Source organism: Mustela lutreola, chromosome 1 (genome assembly GCF_030435805.1).
Source record: "Mustela lutreola isolate mMusLut2 chromosome 1, mMusLut2.pri, whole genome shotgun sequence".
Lineage (NCBI taxonomy): Eukaryota > Metazoa > Chordata > Mammalia > Carnivora > Mustelidae > Mustela > Mustela lutreola.
Window position 1 is genome coordinate 272338264 of NC_081290.1, and position 19932 is coordinate 272358195.

The 19932-nt window shown below is 47.9% G+C and overlaps 1 protein-coding gene across 1 annotated transcript in view; it reads right to left on the reverse strand.

Moving 5' to 3' along the window:
* Positions 1–936: 936 nt before the first annotated feature.
* Positions 937–19932, reverse strand: part of LRP4 (LDL receptor related protein 4) — a 50119-nt gene continuing 31123 nt past the window's right edge. The window contains exons 25-38 of the mRNA XM_059141248.1: positions 19725–19896; positions 18944–19106; positions 18593–18818; positions 17951–18254; positions 16148–16366; positions 15846–15980; positions 14864–14972; positions 13027–13171; positions 12640–12753; positions 12049–12184; positions 8261–8328; positions 7624–7711; positions 5901–6042; positions 937–3438 (exon numbers count right to left, since the gene is read on the reverse strand). Of these exons, the coding sequence (XP_058997231.1) occupies positions 3106–3438; positions 5901–6042; positions 7624–7711; positions 8261–8328; positions 12049–12184; positions 12640–12753; positions 13027–13171; positions 14864–14972; positions 15846–15980; positions 16148–16366; positions 17951–18254; positions 18593–18818; positions 18944–19106; positions 19725–19896 (2354 nt within the window). The 3' untranslated portion in view covers positions 937–3105. The remainder of the gene's footprint in view (positions 3439–5900; positions 6043–7623; positions 7712–8260; positions 8329–12048; positions 12185–12639; positions 12754–13026; positions 13172–14863; positions 14973–15845; positions 15981–16147; positions 16367–17950; positions 18255–18592; positions 18819–18943; positions 19107–19724; positions 19897–19932) is intronic.

Here is a 19932-nt window from a genome sequence, read left to right on the forward strand (position 1 = left end):
TTTGTTGGGGGGTGTAGGGTAGGGATGTAAGCTGTTGCTCAAGTCTAAGCTCTGTGGGTCAGGCTTGGGCAGGGCTTGGCCCTCAGCAAGAGATAAAGGAATGAAAGGAAGCACTATTCCATAAAAGGCTTGAGGTTCAGAAAATCAACGATGGAGACTTGGCATACAATTCCACATCTGGCCCCGAGACTTCCATGATTCCCAGTTGTCACTGAAGAGGTGTCATGTCCAGAAAACCAGAGAATGGATCCCTAGCTACCTTGCCCTAGCCTTGAGAGGCAGTGTATAAATTATGAGAAGGCAGCTTTTTAAAAATAAAAGGAAAAAAATTAAAAACTAAATAAAAGGAATCAATGTTGATTTGATCCATTGTCAGAGTAATTATGAAACTTGACTAAGATCAAAAAAAGCTAGTAGCAGATCTGGGCCTATCATGAACCTTCCTTGGACCCAGTCCTTTTCCTACTACATCAGACAGTCTTGCCAGTGATTATCACGGCAAGGCAAAGTCAAGTTCTGGGACAAAGAGGTCCTCATAGACCTAGAACAGAGATAGAAGATACACGGTATATAAACCATGACATTTCTTTCCAGTGCCTGAAGGAGATGTCACTAAAAATCATGACACCTTCCCTGTTGAATCTCAACAGGACCTTGGGCAACCACTATCAATCAATCAGAGTTGGCACTCAACTGTCATCTACTATCACTGTTCTAGAGGAAGTAAGGATTTCAGAAGCCAATTAACTCTGGTCTTGACCTCTCTTCTCAAGATGAGTTGAACCTCCAGCCAGGAACCTCACACCTTTTATGGCTCCTCACTGTTCTCACATCCCTGAGTGACTTATAGGTGATGTCGCAAGAAGGTTTTCGAAAGCATGGGTCTGCCAGACAGAGCGGGTACAGTGATTAGTCATGACTCCAAGCCAGGCACGGTGATTAAGAAAAGCTAAATTTATATTAAATTATCATAAAGTCCTAAAATACTGAACATAGTGGTTAAATAACTCCAGAAAGTCCAATCTCTCCAGTGAGTAACGTTAAAACCATTACACGTGAGTGCGGGAGAATTACTTCCATTAGTTTAGGACAGAGAAGTTTTGCTTTTTACATAGTGAATCAGTGCTCAAATAGATATTTCTTCAAATATGTCTTTTCTACATTCTGAACAGCCCAAGTGCAATAAGATCCTTCCCCTTTTCCAATCAAGAAAATGCCACTTTCCTACTTTCTCCCCATCCTCAATCATGAATCTGAGAACCCAAAGTGCTCCTTTTTTTTACCGCCCTGTCAAGTGTGAAATATCTCCCTTTCCTCCCATGAGTGGCACCTCGCCTTTCCCACTGTGTGTGTGTACTGGCAAAGCCTTGCTGGCCTGGCCGGGTTGTTGTGTGTGAGCCCAGAGCCTGCGCTGGCTATTACCAGTAGGGCTCAAGGCTTGGCACCTGTCTCTAGCAGCCTCAGAACTGACCAGAAAAGCCTTGCTCTTCTCCATTTTCATTCACATGTGGCAGCTGATTTCTCAATACCAATAACCACAGATGATGTTTCCAATTGGGAAGCTTCCTCGAGAAGCCCTCCCCTCTCTTCTCAACCCGTCATCCTCTCCTGTTGCTTCCAGTTCCTGGGTGGAAGGATCTGGATCTGCCCTAGGCTGAGAGGGCTTCATTGGTTGTTCTCCCTTTCTACTCTTTGCCCCCTACTTTGTGTTTTGATGTAACCCTCTCCTTACCACCACAAGGCTAAGTCAGAAAAAGCAAATTAGGGAGTTGAGGGGGAAAGGAAGTGGTCTATAGAAGGTCTGGGGCAGACAAAATATCTCCAATCCACTGATCCTAGCAGGAGACACGCACTCTTTGTGTGAACGAGCACAAGCCAAGTGATGGCATCACAGCCTGGAAAGCCCATCACGTAGTGGGGAAGAGAGTTGGAATGGGAACGTCACAACCCCTAGAGTCCACTAACTTAGATCCCTGAGCACTTGAGAGAGAACACAGGAGCTTCAACCTCATGGATATTTCCCTTGAGGCCCTGTGTGCTCCAAGTCTAAAACCCAATCTCTCTTCCTGTTTATGAAAACTCTTGGCCCTTCTATGGAAGGTGTTTCAGGATCTCTATGCTTAGAATCCCAGAGAATGAGTGGGGAGAGAGTGGCAGGACATTCAGGTTCAGGTGATATGCTACTTTTGGTCTAAGCAGCGCTGGTTGGACCTTGCAGAGACTCAGCGCTCGGGGCCCCACATTACTTAAACCCCTGCTCACAACCTGGTTAGTTAGAGTCAAAGACATAAGGGTACTGGCCAGTGGTGGTACCAGCGGGGGAATTCATATTAGCCAGCTGCCATGCAATAAAGACCCTGTCATCGGAAGGTAGAAGCTTCCAGACACTCTAGCAGGAGGAAGAACAGCTTGAGTCACACCCAGATTTTACCAATACTGGCAGCTGAAAAAAACAAAAAACGAAAAACAAAAAAAAAAAACCAGTAGCTCTTAGGGCATGAATAATATCCATTGCCAGCAATGGACAGGAGATGCAGCCCAACCACCCCTAAAAGCTTTCTCATATTACCAATGCACTTGAGGCTGGAGGCTTCCGAGACACCCGGACCAGCGGGGCTTATTCCTCCTTCCTCTCTCAGCCTCTTTCCTTCATCTCTCTCTTTACCCTTGACCCCTGCCCCAGCCCCTGATGGGCAAGTTCTCTCAGGGAAGCAGCCAGGCTGGCTCTGCTGGGGGAGAGTGAAGTGTTGGGTCATCAGTTCTCGTGGGGCAGGGTACCAGGGAAAGGGGAGGTGGAGCTCTGTACTGATGAAGAATCATTACCGAGCCTGGTTTCGGGGCGCTCAGGATGGAGTGTGCAAGAGGTGAGGTTCGTGGTAAAATCCAGGTCTAAATTTTCGGGACGCACCGTCATTTCTTCCGCACAGGTAGTTACGAACTCAGGTGGAAACAGCTCCCGGTTGAGGGCTCTGGGAGCAGTTACGGGGTGGGAGGTGGAGGAGAAGGACGAGCACATAGGAAGGGGGCCTGTTGTGTAAGTGAGCACAAGGACCAGAAGTCCATAGAGGAGAAGGAACGGGGAGGGAGAGGAGGGACCATGGGCCTTTAGACCTGGCTCTCTGAGGAGAGCTTGCGTTCGTGTTTCCAGCCTGTGTCTGGCAGAGAGCCCCGTCTTTCCGGAGTGGCCGCAGTATGGACGCTGCTACACTCTGATTGCTCTTCCTGCAACAGCTGCTCCGTCTCTGTGTCATCCAGGGAGCCAGAGCTGGCCTGGATAGACACTGTGTCTGTCTTCATGCACACGTGATCCCGCAGAAGGCCCCCCCGGGAGCTGCGCAGTTGCTTGAGGTCTTCCCACTCGGCATCATCCCCAGACAGAAGGCAGATTCCCTCTACGATCTTGATCTTCTCCTTGGTGTAGTTATGGTCAGGCCCGCCCTAGGGTGGAGAGTGGGGACACAGGATCACAGTTAGCTCTCCGGAGAGGATCTCCTGGTGAACGGGAAACGGAAGTGGGTGGGGTGAGAGGAGGTGGGAGGAGTACAAAGATCCCACAAGCAAATGGGGAGACTTGGTCAGAGCAAAGAGATGAGTCAGCCTAAAAGAAGAATGGCTGCTAGGACGATTATTACCATTCTCAGACAGGGAGGAGGGAGAACCACAGGCTTCCCGTCCTGCATCATCCACTCACTGGCTAGTCACCTTGGGCAAATTACTTAGCATCTCTAAACTCAGTCTCCACATTCGCAGTGTGGGGAGAATAACAATACCCACCCCTCATAACCAGTCGCTGTGAGGGGTCAGTGAGGAGACACGTGGAATGCAGTTAGTAAGTGCCTGATGCACAAGACACACGAAATCCTGTTAGTTGTAGAATCGTTATTGTGGCTTATTCGTGGAACATCGTGCTGATACATGTGGCCAAAAGCAAGTGATAAAGGCAGTTCAGTGTGCATTTATTCAGGATTTTAAACTACTTCTGCACTCTTCTATTCTCGATTCTCTTCTTTCTAATTTTGTTAAGGAGAAAACTTGTGGGAGGTCAGACAGGAGGGATCCAGAAAATCTTGTTATTTGGGTTCTGAGTGTCAATCCTTTGGGGTCCTGTAACCTATCACCTTTTTGGGGAAGCCACTCTGGTTCTGCTCCTACGAGTCTTGGGCCATTCCTGAGCAACCTGGGATTGTTTCAAGGACAGCCTTAAGTTCTACTCAGGCTTCTCCCTTGATGGATTTCTCAAAGGGTAGGCTTACTCCTGGTTTCTGGGGGATACCAACTGACATGCCACTGGTACCAGGAGAAAACGGGCCATGCCATAGTTTCTGTCCTGGGATGGCATTCTGGCCAAGAGTTCTGCAAGTGCTCCTCTGTTTTAGTAACAACTCAACTCGACAGATGTCTAACTGAGCCCCTATAGTTTTTTTGTTTTTGTTTTTTTAAAGATTTTATTTTTGAGTCATTTCTATATCCAGCATGGGGCTTGAACTCACAACCCTGAGATCAAGAGTGACACGCTCTCCTGATTGAGCTCCTACATTAAAAAGGAGACTTTGAGGATGGCCCTCTAGGAGTGGTAGCTCCATCCACAGAGCAGAGACAGACAGCACACAAGCACACCGCATCACAGCCTAGGAGCTGAAATTAGCATCAGATTACACCGAGCCATGCAGTGTCTTCATTGCAGAGACAAGCTGGGTAGGTTAGGAGAGATGGGGGACATGGCACTGGCGATGGGGGTGGGGGGAAGGGAACACTCTTTCCTCTCCAAACACATGGCAACAGGTACCTGAAATCAGGAGGAAATCAGAAGAGAAAGGGTGAAAGACTGTCAGAGGGATGAAAGAGCTGCTGAGGAAAAGTATACAACAGAAGAAGGAGGTCACACACTTTTCAGGTCTAACCTAGGACCACTATGACGGTTCTTCTCTGGGGGCATCAGACACTCTAGGAACCTAAGACCCAGGAGTCTTTCTCTCAAACATACTAATCGAGGAGGGCTCTACCATCCCTGAAACTGCACACTAGCCCTGCAGGTGGTGTTCTGGCTCCCCGTGGAAGCTTTTTAAATATGGAAATGCATGGATCCGGAAAGCATGTGATTGTTATGTAAAATGTACTCATTATGCGTGGGAGCCCTGGAGAGGTGAGGGCAAGCGTTGACTATGCCAGACAGGCCAGGCGAGTAGACCAATTAGGGTTTCATAAGGGACAGAACTGCTGATGAAAGGTTACAGGATTCTGGAAGAAGCAAGGGTCATATTAGACTAGGAAAGCCTGAAATTGGGGGATACCGGTCCCTTGTGGAAATGGGACTATTTTTCAAGCCTAAACATTCAGCACATAAATTTTCACTGAAGCAACAAAGGAGCTAAGAGAGCAAAAGCATATAAACCTTCAGAATTCTACAGAAATCTCTTAAGACTCTGTGATAAGAGGAAGAATAGCATTCCCAGCCATTCCCAGCCCTAGGTGCCAACAGCTTGGATCAGAGGATTAGAAAAGGGAGAGTCCAGGAGCTCTCAGGTTTTTTGGGTGTTGTCTAGGAATCTGGAGTGTTTCAGAGGGGTGCAGCCTCATTGCAGGGGAATGACCACTAGAGAAGAGAAAGCCTATGAGCCAGGGAAAATATTTCCTGGCAGGGAGGTGTACACTTTCAGACCTAGACCTTCTGGAATCTGCTTACTAACCTTGCTCTCACTAAGGTCCCTCAATCTGGTCCCTCAGAGAGTCTAGATCTCTCCAGAATCCCATATCAGATTCAGTTCTTGTGTTCACTATAACTTCCAAAATGGTAGGTGGGACTACCTGGCACCCCTCACTGATCCGTTCAGGCAACTGGAGCATATCCATTCCCTCTCTAAAAACAAGACCCCGTCTTGAAAATAAATTGTGATTTTTACCTCTTTCTTATAGCACAGTTGGTTGTACATGGCTGGCTTGGGGATTGCTTCAATTTTCACTTCCTGAGTGGAAGTTCGGTAGGAGGGGTTGCTGTAGGTCAGGTTCCCCATTCCAGGATCAGTTAACTTGGATTTTTTGTGTCTTTAGGAAGAAAGGTGATGAGAAATTAGTTCATATGTTTATGGGGATGACATCTGGGGAAGCTATAACCTGAAAGTGGTAGGCAGCCTCTAAGATGACCCCAGTGATCCCCGCCTCCTGGTCTTTACCCCTTCTGAATCCCTGCCCCTTGAGTGTGGGCTGCATCTGGTGACTCACTTCTACTTTATTTTTAATGGTTTATTTTCAAGTAATCTCTATACCTAAAGTGGGGCTCAAACCTGTAACTCCGAGATCAAAAGTCACACACTCCACTGACTGAGCCAGCCAGGCAGCCCTGGTGACTCACTTCTGATTAACAGAATTTACAAAAGTCACGGATGCTAGATTAGGTTCCAAAGAAACTTGGTAGCTTCCATCTTAGGTTGCCTTTCCTCCCTCATTCTCGCTTATGCTTGCTCTGGGGAAGCAAGCTGTCATGTTGTCGGGTGTTTTTTAGGAAGGCCCACAAGGCAGGGAAGTGATGAGGGAGACTTCCAGCCAACAGTCAGCAAGGAACCAAGACCCTCAGTCCAACAGCCTGTGAGGAACTGAATCCCGCCAACAGCTACATGAGTGTGCTTGGAAGGGACTGCCTCCCCAGTCAAACCTTTAGATAAGACCACAGCCCTGGCTGCTACCTGGACTGAAGTCTGTAAGAGAACCATGAGGCAGAGGCACGCAGCTAAACTGAATCCAGATTTCTGACCCCCCCACACTGTGAGATAATAAACGGTTGTCATTTTAAGTTGCTAAGTTTCGGAATAATTTGCTATCCAGCAGTGGATAGCTGATATACTGAGTCAAGATAGATCTGTGTCAATCCACGTCTGTTACTTACTAGCTGGGATCTTGGTAGATATAATCTAAACTTTGTGAGCCTCTGATCCTCATCTGTAAAGTGAGGAATAATAATACTTGTACTACAACCATTGTTGAGGGCATTCATACATATCCACTATGTAAGACTATGATTATTAGCGTGTTGTTGTTGTGGTGGTGGTGGTTACTATTAGCAGAAGCCACAGCAGCAGAGCAAAATCCTGGAATTTTGCTGCAAGCAGTGTTTAGAGCATTTGGGGAAAAAACATACGAGGTTGTAAAAAGAGGATTCTAAACTGAAAATGACACACTCCACCTTCCCAGGATGATTGTACTTAGCAATGATAGGTCAAATAATAATATTACAGTAGAGGCCGTGGTTATGTGAGGAAAAGGACTTTCCAACTTCCAGGGTCTGAGAGGAGGTAGAGTAGTGGAAAAGCAGAGATGCTTGCATCGGTCCCAGCTTTGCCTCTTACTGTGTGACCTCGGGCTATACCCTCTGTGCCCTTAGCATCCTAGCCTATAAAGAAAGTCCCGAGGGCCGCTGGGTCGTAATGTGAGGAACCTGCTCAGGCCGTGAATGGTGAAGAAGAGTCAGGATTCAGGTTCTACCTGTCCTCTCTGCGGCTCTGACCAGGGACCCATCTCGACATGAGGCTGGTCAGAGGCTGGATCAGCAAGGCGTGGAGCTTCCCGAGATCACTGCCGTGCGAATGAGGACCCATGGACACATGCCCCCCGCGATGAGGCTGAGGTTACCTGTACAGCATCAAAGCTGCAATCACCAGCAAAATCAGCAGGATACTGAGGAGCCCACCGATGACGTAGCTGACGTGAAGTCCTTCCCCTAGGAAGAACAGAGTCATGCTAAGCTGGGACCAAGGACAGTCCGCCAGCTGGTGTGAGGGGCGGGAAGATGGGGGGCTCCTGTGGTAGGGCCTGGATGGCAAAGTGTCTGAGAACGGCCAGGGAAGAGGCCACAGGGGTGGGGGCTGAGAAGAAACCTATTAGCCTGCCAGCATCTCTGTCCCCAGGTCCACTACTTACTAGCCATGAGACTTAAGGCACAACACTTGACTTGAAGCCTGTGTTTTCTCATCAGTTAAATGTAAATAATAAACTGTTCCTAACCTGGTGGCAGTGAAAGCTGAGTGTGTACATTCACGTACATACGTGCACATGTGTAGGTACACACACACATACACAGCTTAACAAATGGCTGGCATGTTGAAAGCACTCTGTAAGTGGTAGCTAGCTAATATTATATTTTCTGTGGATTTACTCTGAGACACGGGCTCAACAACCCCAAAGAGTCTCCATGAATGGATGATATCAGTGGAGGCTCTGGTGTCTTAAAGCTTCTTCGTCTTTGAACAGTTGGGCACTGAGGGCTCACCTGGAGCAGCAGGAATGGCCTCGTTGGAATGCGCACAGAGGCCCAGCTGGGCATCCTTTTCAGAGCATCTGTGGGGCAGAGAAAACTGTAGGTGAAGGCTACTTGTATTTGATAAAGATCCTGCCTTCCTCCAGGAAAGAGGGGAAGTCCTGGGGCGAGGGGGAGCCTGAAGGCCTCAGTCGGTTAAGCATCTGACTCTCGATTTCAGCTCAGGTCATGATCTCAGGGTCATGCAATTGAGCCCCACATTAGGTTCTGTGCTGGGTGTGGAGCCTCCTTTAGATTCCCTCTCTCCCTCTGCTCTGCCACTACCCACCCCATCCCCAATCTCTCTCTCTTAAATTAAAAAAAAATATATATATATATGTCCTGGGAAGGACAGGAAAAAGACTTTTGAGTCAGGCTTTCAGATATTTGATTGTATCTAATGAGAGACATCAGAAGCACAGACCAGGAAATCCAAAGAAATCAGTATGAGTCATGTTTAAATAGTTTTTTATTTTATTTTTTTAAAGATTATTTATTTATTTAGGGCGCCTGGGTGGCTCAGTGGGTTAAAGCCTCTGCCTTCGGCTCAGGTCATGATCCCAGGGCCCTGGGATCGAGCCCCACATCGGGCTCTCTGCTCAGCAGGGAACCTGCTTCCTCCTCTCTCTCTGCCTGCCTCTCTGCCTACTTGTGATCTCTCTCTGTCAAATAAATAAATAAAATCTTAAAAAAAAAAAAAGATTATTTATTTATTTATTTGACAAACAGAGATCACAAGTAGGCGGAGAGGCAGGCAAAGAGAGACAAAGAGGAAGAAGCAGGCTTCCTAAGCAGAGAACCTGATGCGGGGCTCATTCCCAGGACCCTGGGATCATGACTTGAGCCGAAAGCAGAGGCTTTAACCCTCTGAGCCACCCAGGCACCCCTTAAATAGTTTTTTTTTTTAAATGATTTATTTACTTATTTAAGAGAGATAAAGAGAGAGAACAAGTGGGGAGGGGCAGAGGGAGAGGGAGAATCCCAAGCAGATTCCCTACTGAGCACAGAGCCTGATGTGGGGGTGCATGCAGGATCGATCTCACCACCCTGAGATCATGACCCGAGCTGCTCAAATGACTGGGCCACCCAGGCGCCCCGTGTTAAATGGGTTTTTAAATATGTACTCTTTAAAAAAGATTCCTTTAAAGAAGAGAAGCAGTTTGGAAGTGAGCTGGACGTCTGCTGACAGAACACTAAGGATACCAGGGGTAGGATTTATTAAGTTACCAGGATGAGTTGGAAGAAGCTGCCAGCCAAGCAAACCTCTGATTGGATACAGAGTAGCACAAGGTCTAAACAGACCTTGAAAAAAAATTGTTTTTCTTCTCTCCATTCTTTCACAAGGGAATATGCAAGACATCCAGAGGGAGGGCTCAGAGAACCAACTTGAAATGCTAAGAAGGTAACTTCTTTGTGGCACATTATGAACAGGCAATTAAAGGCATCTCCTAAAAGGCTAGAGAAAAGCTATTTGCAAGAGCATTTGAAACCAAGATACACAGAGTCTTCAAACAGACTCTGATTGTTAGAAAATTATCTGAGTAGGGTTCAAAAGTTTTCTAAATTATCCTAAAGAAAATCATGATTTCCAGTACTCAGAAGTTAGTGAAAAAGATAAATGTTTATATCCTGATGTTTGGTTTTCTATATAAACTTCCAAAAGGAGAAAATGGGGCAAACAGAATGAGTGTGATCCTGTGTAAATTTTATGATTTTATTCCATTCATTTCTTAATACTTCCAATTCTAGTTTTTACACTATTGATTTTTAATTTTTTTAAAGATTTTATTGGAGAGAGTGAGTGGGCATGAGTGTGTGAGCAGGCCCAAGTTGGGGGGTGAAAGGGGGGCAGAGGGCGAGGGAGAAGCAGGCTCTCTGCTGAGCAGGGAGCCTGACCCACGTCTCAATTCCAGGACCCCAGGTTCATGACCTGAGCCTAAAGCAGATGCTTAGCTGGCTAAGCCACCCAGGCGCCCTTCTTTTTTATTTTTAAAGTAAACTCTACGCCATTGTGGCATTTGACCCTGAGCTCAAAAAGTCACATGCTCTGCTTACTGAGCCATCTAGGCACCATGCAAATTTTATAATTTTAAAGACATGAGTCTAGAGTTCTCATTTGGGATTATTATTATGTTTCTGCTTTTCAGAATTGAAGTTGTTAATTATCTTTTTAAGCTAAAGTTGATACTAAAGAGACAGTATATTACAATGGGAAAAAATGTCTCAAAAGAAAATGTCTGGCAAGATAGACATCAAAACAGTAACAATAGGAACTAAACCACTATCTCAGAAAGACACCTACACCCCCACATTCACAACAGTGTTATTTACAATAGCCAAGACATGGAAACAACTTATGAATAAAGAAGATGTGGTGTATATATATGATGGAATCTTTCTTTCTTTTTAAAGATTTTATTTATTTATTTGACAGAGAGAAATCACAAGTAGACGGAGAGGCAGGCAGAGAGAGAGAGAGGGAAGCAGGCTCCCTGCTGAGCAGAGAGCCCAATGCGGGACTTGATCCCAGGACCCTGAGATCATGACCTGAGCCGAAGGCAGCAGCTTAACCCACTGAGACACCCAGGCGCCTCTCTGTCTTTCTTTTTTGTTTGAAGATTTTATTTGCTTATTTATTTGAGAGAAAGAGAAAGCGTGAGTGGGGGCATGGAGCAGAGAGAGAGAGAGACAAGCAGACTCTGAGCTGAGCACAGAGCCCAATGTGGGACTCGGTTTCACAACCCTGAGACTATGACTTGAGCCAAAATCAAGAGTTGGATGCTTGACCAACTGAGCCACCCAGGTGCCCTAATACATAATGCAATATTATTCAGCCATAAAAGTCAGTTTTAAGATGTGCATTGTTCTATAGTCTAACACCTCTGGAACAGGAATGTGTCTTACAATCACTGGCATCTCACAATTGATGTTGGTCATTTTCTCAGTTGAAATTCTTAATCGGGATGCATCTTAAATTAATAGTACCATCAACTTAATTAAATACAATATTTTATACTTGATTTGAGAACTGTTCATGGTTATGCTTGCTTATTTAATAACAGGGTGTGTGTGTGTGTTTGAGGTCATTATAAGCCAACCGCAGTCCTGAGGATGTCCCAGGTCATAAAACCACAGCCCTGAGACCACTATGACTTTGTGGTTTCTTTTTTTTTTACTTTTTTTTGACTTTGTGGTTTCTAAGCAAACTGCAGGACAAGACAATATACTAATCAGGTTACCTGAGAGCAAACATCACAGAAAGGAAGAAGGAATGCCATGTAGGAAACTCCTCCTGAGTAATTTCCCTCTTCCTTAGAGATCTTCTTTTTTTTTATTATTATTATTTATTTGCCAGAGAGAGAGAGAGAGTACACACAAGCAGGCAGAGAGGCAGGCAGAGGCAGCGAGAGAAGCAGGCTTCCTGCCGAGCAAGGAGCCTGATGCAGGACTCGATCCCAGGACCTTAGGATCATGACCTGAGCCGAAGGCAGCGGCTTAACCAACTGAGCCATTCAGGCGTCCCTTCCTTAGAGATCTTCTAAGCACTTAAAGCTTCTTGCCCTCAGAGCTAGAAAGACAATCGCTTGCAACAGTCTATAAGTCAAAATATCCTCTCCAGCGCCAAAAGTAGGGCCTGGTAGCTAACGATGTGCTCTACCGCCCATGTGCCAGAATGACTAAGCTAACACCATGGTCTTCTGCTGGAAAGGGGATGGTGATTTGGAAGAAAGAGCCCTGAATCCCATACCGAATACACTTACCTTCCTCCCACCTCCTCCAAAGATGTGCGGGTCCGAGTGGTGGAGGAACGCAAGGTGGTAGGGAGTGTGTTGGGTAGCACTGGGCTCCTTTCACTTAGGCTGGTAGCCCTGGGAGCTGGGGGCACCAGACCAGGTACTGGAGAGAAAAAGGACTGCATGAGCCCCTGGAGCCCCAGATCTCTACATGTGATCCAAGAGTAACACCTGGGACACTTGACAAAACAGTCTTCTAGCTGTCCTTATCCTAGGCACCCTCATTAAAGCCTCTTCATACTGTAAATAAAATGGATTTGGGCTCCAATGTTAGTAGCTCTGGATGGCTAGCTGGTCCACAAAGGTCAGGAAAGACAGTAATATACGGGCCACAGCAGGGGTCAGGGAACCAGGAGACCTGAATTCCATTTTAGTAAATGCCAAAAGCCAGGCAAACCCGGGTCTGTGCTATTCTAAAGCTCAAGCTCATTGCTCCCAGTCACTTTGCTATAAAACCCCTTGAGGGGGATCCCACCCAGAAGGACAGAGCTGACGCTGATGATCCCCTGCCCCTGCCCCCTGCTCTGCTGGTCCAGGGGCCCGTCCAGTGCAACTCACCAAGGGAGCAGGGCCGGCCATCTGGCTCATCAGGACAGGCACATACAAAGTCCGAGGCCCTGGCAAAGCACAGGTGGGTGCAGCCTCCATTGTTCACACCACAGGCATTCGTCCCTAGAGGCAGAGTGGGTGAGTGTCTGGTTTGGGATAGAATCAGGTCTCCCAGTTTGGCACTTCTCAGTAAGGAGGAACTCCGGGGCACCTCATTCCCAGGGGCAGTAGGGCAGAAGGGGTACAACCACACGGGGCTGAAAAAGGCCTACGGGATTGAAATGGGAGCCAAAAGGCTCTCCTGTGAGTCTAAATGTCTCGGTAATTAAGAGTCCTTGGGGAGACCCACCACCCCACTGATGGCAAGGAAGCAGGCTCAGGACCCAGAAAGCCCACCTGTCTGTCGCTGAGGAGAAACCACAATGATATCCATAAGCCCTTCCACATTCGCCAACACTGTCTCCTTGTTCCGGCCTGAGTACTTGTCCACACGCTGGATTGACTTGGTCTGCCAGTCTGTCCAATAGATCCATCTGTCCTGCTACTCAACAGGAAAACCCAATAAAGAGTAGATATTATTCAACAGTCTGTCCTCAGCAGAGTTGCATGCTTCAGCACGTGTACTCCCTCTGCTGAAATGCCCTCTTTGTCTCTTATCCAGCACACCAACTTCCGTGTGTCCCCCAATATGGCACTGTCCAGGACATCTCCCCCAGTCCATACAGAGTTCCCTCCTCCATGCTGCTCTGCGCCTTCTACAAGTAACACTTGTAGACACTTGACACTCTGTGGTCATCTGCTTACCTGCCCGTGATGTAAGACTAAGTCCTTCAAGGACAAAAATGCATTTCATTTATCTCTCAATTTCTAGCACTGACACATAATTCTCAGTCAGTTGACTACGTGGCTCAATGAATAAATGACTTCTTGTACCTAGTAAATAGGAGGAACTCGGGGGCAAGGGGTCCTTCTAAGATCCTGGCTCTTCTGGGCCCTTCACTTAGAGCCCTGGCCCAAATCTTCTGGTTACGTCTGGGGGAAGCTGCCTTCTAATGCAATGATCCTCAGATTCTTGGCCAGGGGTGGGGAACGCAGAGAAGATGGTTCCCCTCCTGCTTCCGGGTATGTATCAGAAATACCAGGGGACACTTGGAGATTGAAAAACCATATTCAATATCATCCTATAGTTTTACATTTGGAGTACGGGGTAGGGAGAGCCTATCAGTAGGCAGGGCCCAAATCTTATTGACTGGTAGGATACGATGCACAATACAGATAAGTGGACATTGGTCAAAAATGAACAAAGATTTTTAAATGACTGAGGATCCCTGTTTCGGCCCCAAGCTTGAGAGATCTCCTTTTCCCCTGAATTATCATACAGGGTTAGAACTCAAAAATGTCAGCCAGTGATAATTAAAATGATTAAAAACAACACGACTGAGTTCCAGATACGTGTGCTAATGCTTTGCACATATTTTGGGAGGACACCATTATTATTATTATTTTTTAGGATTTTATTTATTTATTTGACAGACAGAGGTCACAAGTAGGCAGAGAGGCAGGCAGAGAGAGAGAGGGAAGCAGGCTCCCTGCTGAGCAGAGAGCCCGATGTGGGGCTCGATCCCAGGACCCTGAGATCATGACTTGAGCCGAAGGCAGAGGCTTTAACACACTGAGCCACCCAGGCACCCCAGGAGGACACCATTAATAAACTTATTTATTTTTTAGGTAAGTGAAGCTTAGAGAAGTTCAGTATCTTGTCCAAAGTTGCACTTGTTCAATGAACAGGCAGAGCTTGAACCCACTGAGCTGGCAGATTAGAGGCTCAATAAACGTACCAACTGGCTGGCTGCCTCAATACTTGGGCTCATAGCCCCTCTACCCTACAGCCACTAAGCCAGCTGCCTGGACTCAGCTGATGGAAACATAGCATTAGAATCAACCAGGGAACCTGTTAGAATGTACCTCCCTAAGCCCAATGCTCATGAAGCAGAGTCTTTATCACCTAGGGCCCAGGAATCTGCATTTTCAAGTCCCTCCCTCAAATGTTAGAACATGGAGTAGTGGGATGGGACTAGGAGACACATGGCGCCAAGGCTTCAGTGTGCAGAAATGAGCTTCCATAGCCTGTCTGTCGTGTAGCAACTAGGGTTGAGGCCACTAACTTGGGATCCCAAAGGAATACCCACCCCCCCATCAAGGAGGTTTAGTTACCTCTCTCCTGAGCCAGTACCTGAGTGAGAGCAAAGGGGTGGGAGACATGGCTGACTAAGATTTGCCGTAGCTTCCCATTGAGGTCAGCACTCTCGATCCGGTCCAGATGTGCATCTACCCAATAGATCCTGTGAAGGACAAGAGAGAAGGTGGCTGCCCCAATTGCTTGCCAAGAAGCCCAGTCCTTCCCCACACGGAGCTATCTGTCCCCCTCCTGAGCTGACCCAGCAGGGGCTGTGAGTCATCAAAAGGTGGCCTTGATCAGAGAGGTCACTGCGAGTCCCAAAGCTGAAGAAGGGAAGTTGGTAACTCAAGTAGGGGGCCGGAGCTGTCTAGGGTTGGGTAGAGAGCCTTGTGATCTTAGAGAAGTCAACCTCCAGGCTCATCTGATCCCAAGAATCAAAGTCCAAATTCTTAGGAGCACTCTTCAAGAAGAGATCTCACCAAAAAAAAAAAAAAAGAAAGAAAGAAAAAAAGAAGAGATCTTGCTGTACAAAGACTTCACTGAGGCTAAGGGGAGAAGGCATTCCTCTTCTCCAGCCCGACTCTCCAGGTGAGTTTGATTCCTTTCCCTTCTTCTGGGGGTAGAAAGGGAAGCAGGCTGCCTCGAAGCACCTTTCACCCTCTTCTCCTCTAGCATTTTGATCTAGATGAGGAGTTGCAAATTCTAATGAGTGAAGGGATCAGAAGAGTAACAAACGCAAAAAAAATCAGCCTCCAATGAGTAGGGGGTCATGGGATCTGTGGTCCCACCAGAGGACAGGCTCTGCTTAAGACAGTCAAATCAAAAACTTGTAAACCACACAAACAAAATCCATCTGAGGACTGAGGGCCGGATTCAGCAACCCTTGCTCTAAGAATACATCCCCTCATCCTTCTCGCTTTTTTCCTCCCTACCTACCAAGGAGCTTTCTATTTTTTTGTTTTCACTGTCTGACTCTCCACCATCCTTTCCTCTACCCGACTCAATTTCCAGGAAGCTCCTGGGACAGGGTTCCCACCTGCGGGTGTCATAGTCCAGGGTAAGGCCATTGGGCCAACCCAGGTCTGTGTTGATGAGGACCTTCCGCTCGGAGCCATCCAAGTTTGCCCGCTCAATCTTGGCAATGTGGCCCCAGTCGGTCCAGAAGAGATACCTGAGATACAATACCACCATCATCACCAAAGCAAGGGAAGATGGCACCCAGAAGCTCGGAGAATTAGGGGAGGACACACTGACATCATTAGTACATGGGCATTTTCCTAGGGACTCTTCATCAGGCCCTTCCTCCCTGGGGGTCTCTTTTGCCGGCCATGAACTTACCCCTTCCGGGGGAAAACGGCAATAGCCCGAGGCTCGTCCAGGCTGTTGTTGATCAGCACTTTGCGGCAGGAACCATCTAGCCTTGATGCTTCAATGGTATTTCGGCCCGTATCCGTCCAGTACAGATTCCTGGCTACCCAGTCTACTGCCAGCCCGTCGGTGGTCTTCAGCCCACGCCCGATCACTGTTTCCATGTTGCTGCCATTCAGATCCGCTCTCCTGAGGGAATAGCCCAGGGCTGGCTGACTGACCCGACTGACCAGAGGTAGACTGGATACCCCCACAGACTTTTAAGCATATTTATTTAAGTAATTTCTACACCTGACATGGGGCTCAAACTTATGACCCCAAGATCAAGAGTCACATGCTCTTCCAACTAAGCCAGCCTCTCACCCCTAGACTGAAACCCCTTTAATCCGTGTTCTGATAATTAGATCCCGATTATAAACTCCACAGGGACAGAGACTACCTATCTATCAGTACACTCCTCAGCATCTAGCCACAGGAGGTAGTCAAAATATTAGCAGAATTAATGGGCAAATCCTTGGGAGGACAGAATGTTTCCTGCTCTAAGTAGGAGGTGTTTGGGCCCATGTCTTGCAGAAGACAGGTCAGTAATTCCCCACATACCTTAGGAGAGAGATAAGGATTGATAGGTGGTAATTATAAAAAAGGCACATTGGTCCAAATCTCCCTGTGTATTTTTACATTAGTCCTCTACCACGGAATTCAGCCACAGGATGGGGTATGTCATAAACACTTCAGGAACTTCTCTAGACTACATATTCCCACCTGCTCCCAGCATGAGATTCCCCCCCCCTTTTTTTTTTAGATGTTATTTATTTATGTAAGAGGGAGAAAGAGAGAGCACAAGCAGAGGGGAGCAGGAGAAGGAGAAACAAGCTCCCCGCTGAGCAGGGAGCCTGAAGTGGGGCTCAATCCCAGGACCCCGGGGATCATGACCTGAGCGGAAAGCTGATGCTTAATCAACTGAGCCACCCAGGCACCACCACCAACACCCCCCAACCGTCCAGCTCCAGCTTGAGATTCTAATATGCCTCTCAGGGAGAACCAAGGGGGAACGCCCTTATTCTTTTAAAGGAGAATCTGTGCCGTAATAAACCCCTCAAAATAGTGGCAGGCCATCACATTCCTCAGCTATGATGGGACAAAAAAACAAATGGAAAGAATAATAGAAAGTAAAATAAACAAAACAAAAATATTTTTAAAACAGCAAAACGCAACCTTGTGAACAACCCCAGGCCTTGGCATTTGGCCAGGGATCCTGTATTATAATACAGATATACTGCTTAGCTACTCATCAATGAGTCTTAGGGAATGCAAGGAGCTCCCACAGGGCCGGGCAGTGGGGCAGGTCCTCAGCCTGATTGTTTTATATACTGGGCTTCTATTAATCTTGAAATAAACAACAACAATAAAAAACCCCAAATCTGAACTCTATTCTTTTTTTTTTTTTTTTTAAAGATTTTACTTATTTGACCGTAAGAGAGAGCACACAAGCAGGGGGGAGCAGCAGGCAGAGGGAGAAGCAGACTCTCCACTGAGCAGGGAGCCTGATGTGGGACTCGATCCCAGGACCCTGGGATCATGACCTGAGACAAAGGCAGATGCTTAACCAACTGAGTAACCCAGTGCCCCTGAACTCTATTGTTAGTGACAAGTGAACAACAAGTCAGGATTAGAACCACTCAGTCTGCTTAGAGGTCAACATGGACATGACCTCACCCCACCAGGGATGGGACACAGGTCTGTGTCCTCTGGAGATTTCAGGGACATTCATACCTGATAACATCCAGGAACACGTCTGTGTAATAGACCTTCCCGTCCACGCTGTCATAGTCCAGGGAGATGACATTGTTCAGCTCGGGAACTGGGATGTGCACGTCCGTGTGGTCACTGGTATCCAGTGAGATACGCCGGATGGAGCCTCGGCTGGAGAACAGCAGGTAGGTCTCGGGGGAGGGATCGCATGTCTTTCCATCTCGCTTCAACTGGATGCCAGTGGGGCAGGCACAGGAGAAGCCTGAGGGTCGAGGCAAGCAGAGGTGGGAGCAGCCGCCATTTCTAGAGCCACACTTGTTAGAACCTGGGGAGGCGAGACGCATGAGCCATGACACCCAGCCTGGATTCCTGCAGAAAATTTACAAAGGCCCTGGTCTCTTATGCCTGGTTCTCTGCTATCCTAAGTGACAGAATCTGGGGCCTGGCAGGGATGAGGGAGGAGGAGCAGGTGTGTCTCCCTTCAGGTTTTCTGAAGGTGATAGCAGTCAGAGTCCCAGAGCCATACCCGGACGGAGCACAGCCTGATCGAGGAAGGGGGCTTAAGGAGGTCCTTGTCTCTGAGATCATAGAAGGATCTCTGTGCTCCTGACTTATCTCAGACACCGGGCTACCCTCAGAAAGCCAGCTCTGGCCCACTCTCACCCAGTGGTTGTGCCCGGTCCACAGCTTGAATGTCCATGAGGCCTGGCAGATTGGACCTCACCAGGATGACGTTGCTGCCGGTCCCCTTGTCGGCACGGTGGATGCTCCGGGTCTGCCAGTCAGTCCAGTAGATATAGGAGTCAAGCAGAGTGAGGCCATAGGGGTGCTGGACTGGGGACACCAGCGTGTGCCGGCTGCCACCGTTCAGGTCGGCAGCCTCAATTCGCTGTGGAGGAAGGAGACGGTGCGGGGTGGCTATGTGTAGGCGAGGAGCCCTGAGTAGAGATCCTGAACAGCCCCCATCCCATCTCCCCGGGCTTCCGGGAAAAGCAACAGGAGCAGGACTCCTACCTCAGTGTGGGCATCAGCCCAGAGCAGTTGGGAGCTGGCCTTGTCCACGGTCAGCCCGTTGGGCCATCCTAGGTTGTTGCTGATGAGCACGGTCCGGTCTGAGCCGTCCATTCCAGACCGCTCCAGCTTGGCGTTCTCCCCCCAGTCTGTCCAGTACATGAACCTGGGCCAGGAAAAATACTCGCTGCTATGTCCGTAGCTCCTATATGCTGGAAGTACTGACCACAGGCCAAATGCTGTGAAAAGTATTTCATGCAAAAAGTGGAGTTGTTGCTCTGGGGGTCTAGGGCTTCGGATGTGCAGGCCGAGAACATTCTGAAGATGTGTCACCATTGTGTGAATAGACTTTACTGAGCCGTACACTTAAAATACCATTGAGATGGTAAATTTTATTTTATTTTTTTTAGTCACAATTTTTTTTAAGAAAGAATTTTCCATGGAGTCTCTCACTTTGTCCTCCCAAGAGCATGAGGTATACATTTTCACTCTCACCTCCACTTACTGGTGAGGAAACTGAGGATCAGAGGTTAAAAACAGGACCCGGAGTGACAGACGCAGCTAACACATGGTAAAGAATGTTGAATCCTGGATTTCTGACTTCAAGGCTGGTGCCCGTTACCTCTACATTACCCTACCCACCCCAAAAGAAGTCAGAAGGGGCGAGGTCCATCTCCACGTTCCTCTGAGGCACGCCTGCGTTCGATTCTTCTCCTGTACCCCTGTGGGAGCCCCAGCTGGCCCGGCCCAGCCCGCTGCCCAGATCCACAGAGCCGGCTCTCACCCCATCTCATGGTACAGCACAATGGCCCGTGGGCTGTCCAGGTTCTGCCACACCAGCACTTTCCTCATGGACCCGTCCAGGTTGCCCACTTCAATCCGGTTGGTTCCCGTGTCTGTCCAGTACACTTTCCGGCCAATGGCATCCACCGCAAGCCCATCTGTGGTCTGCAGCCCTGCAGGAAGTCAAGAGTGCACATTGGCTCCTGCCT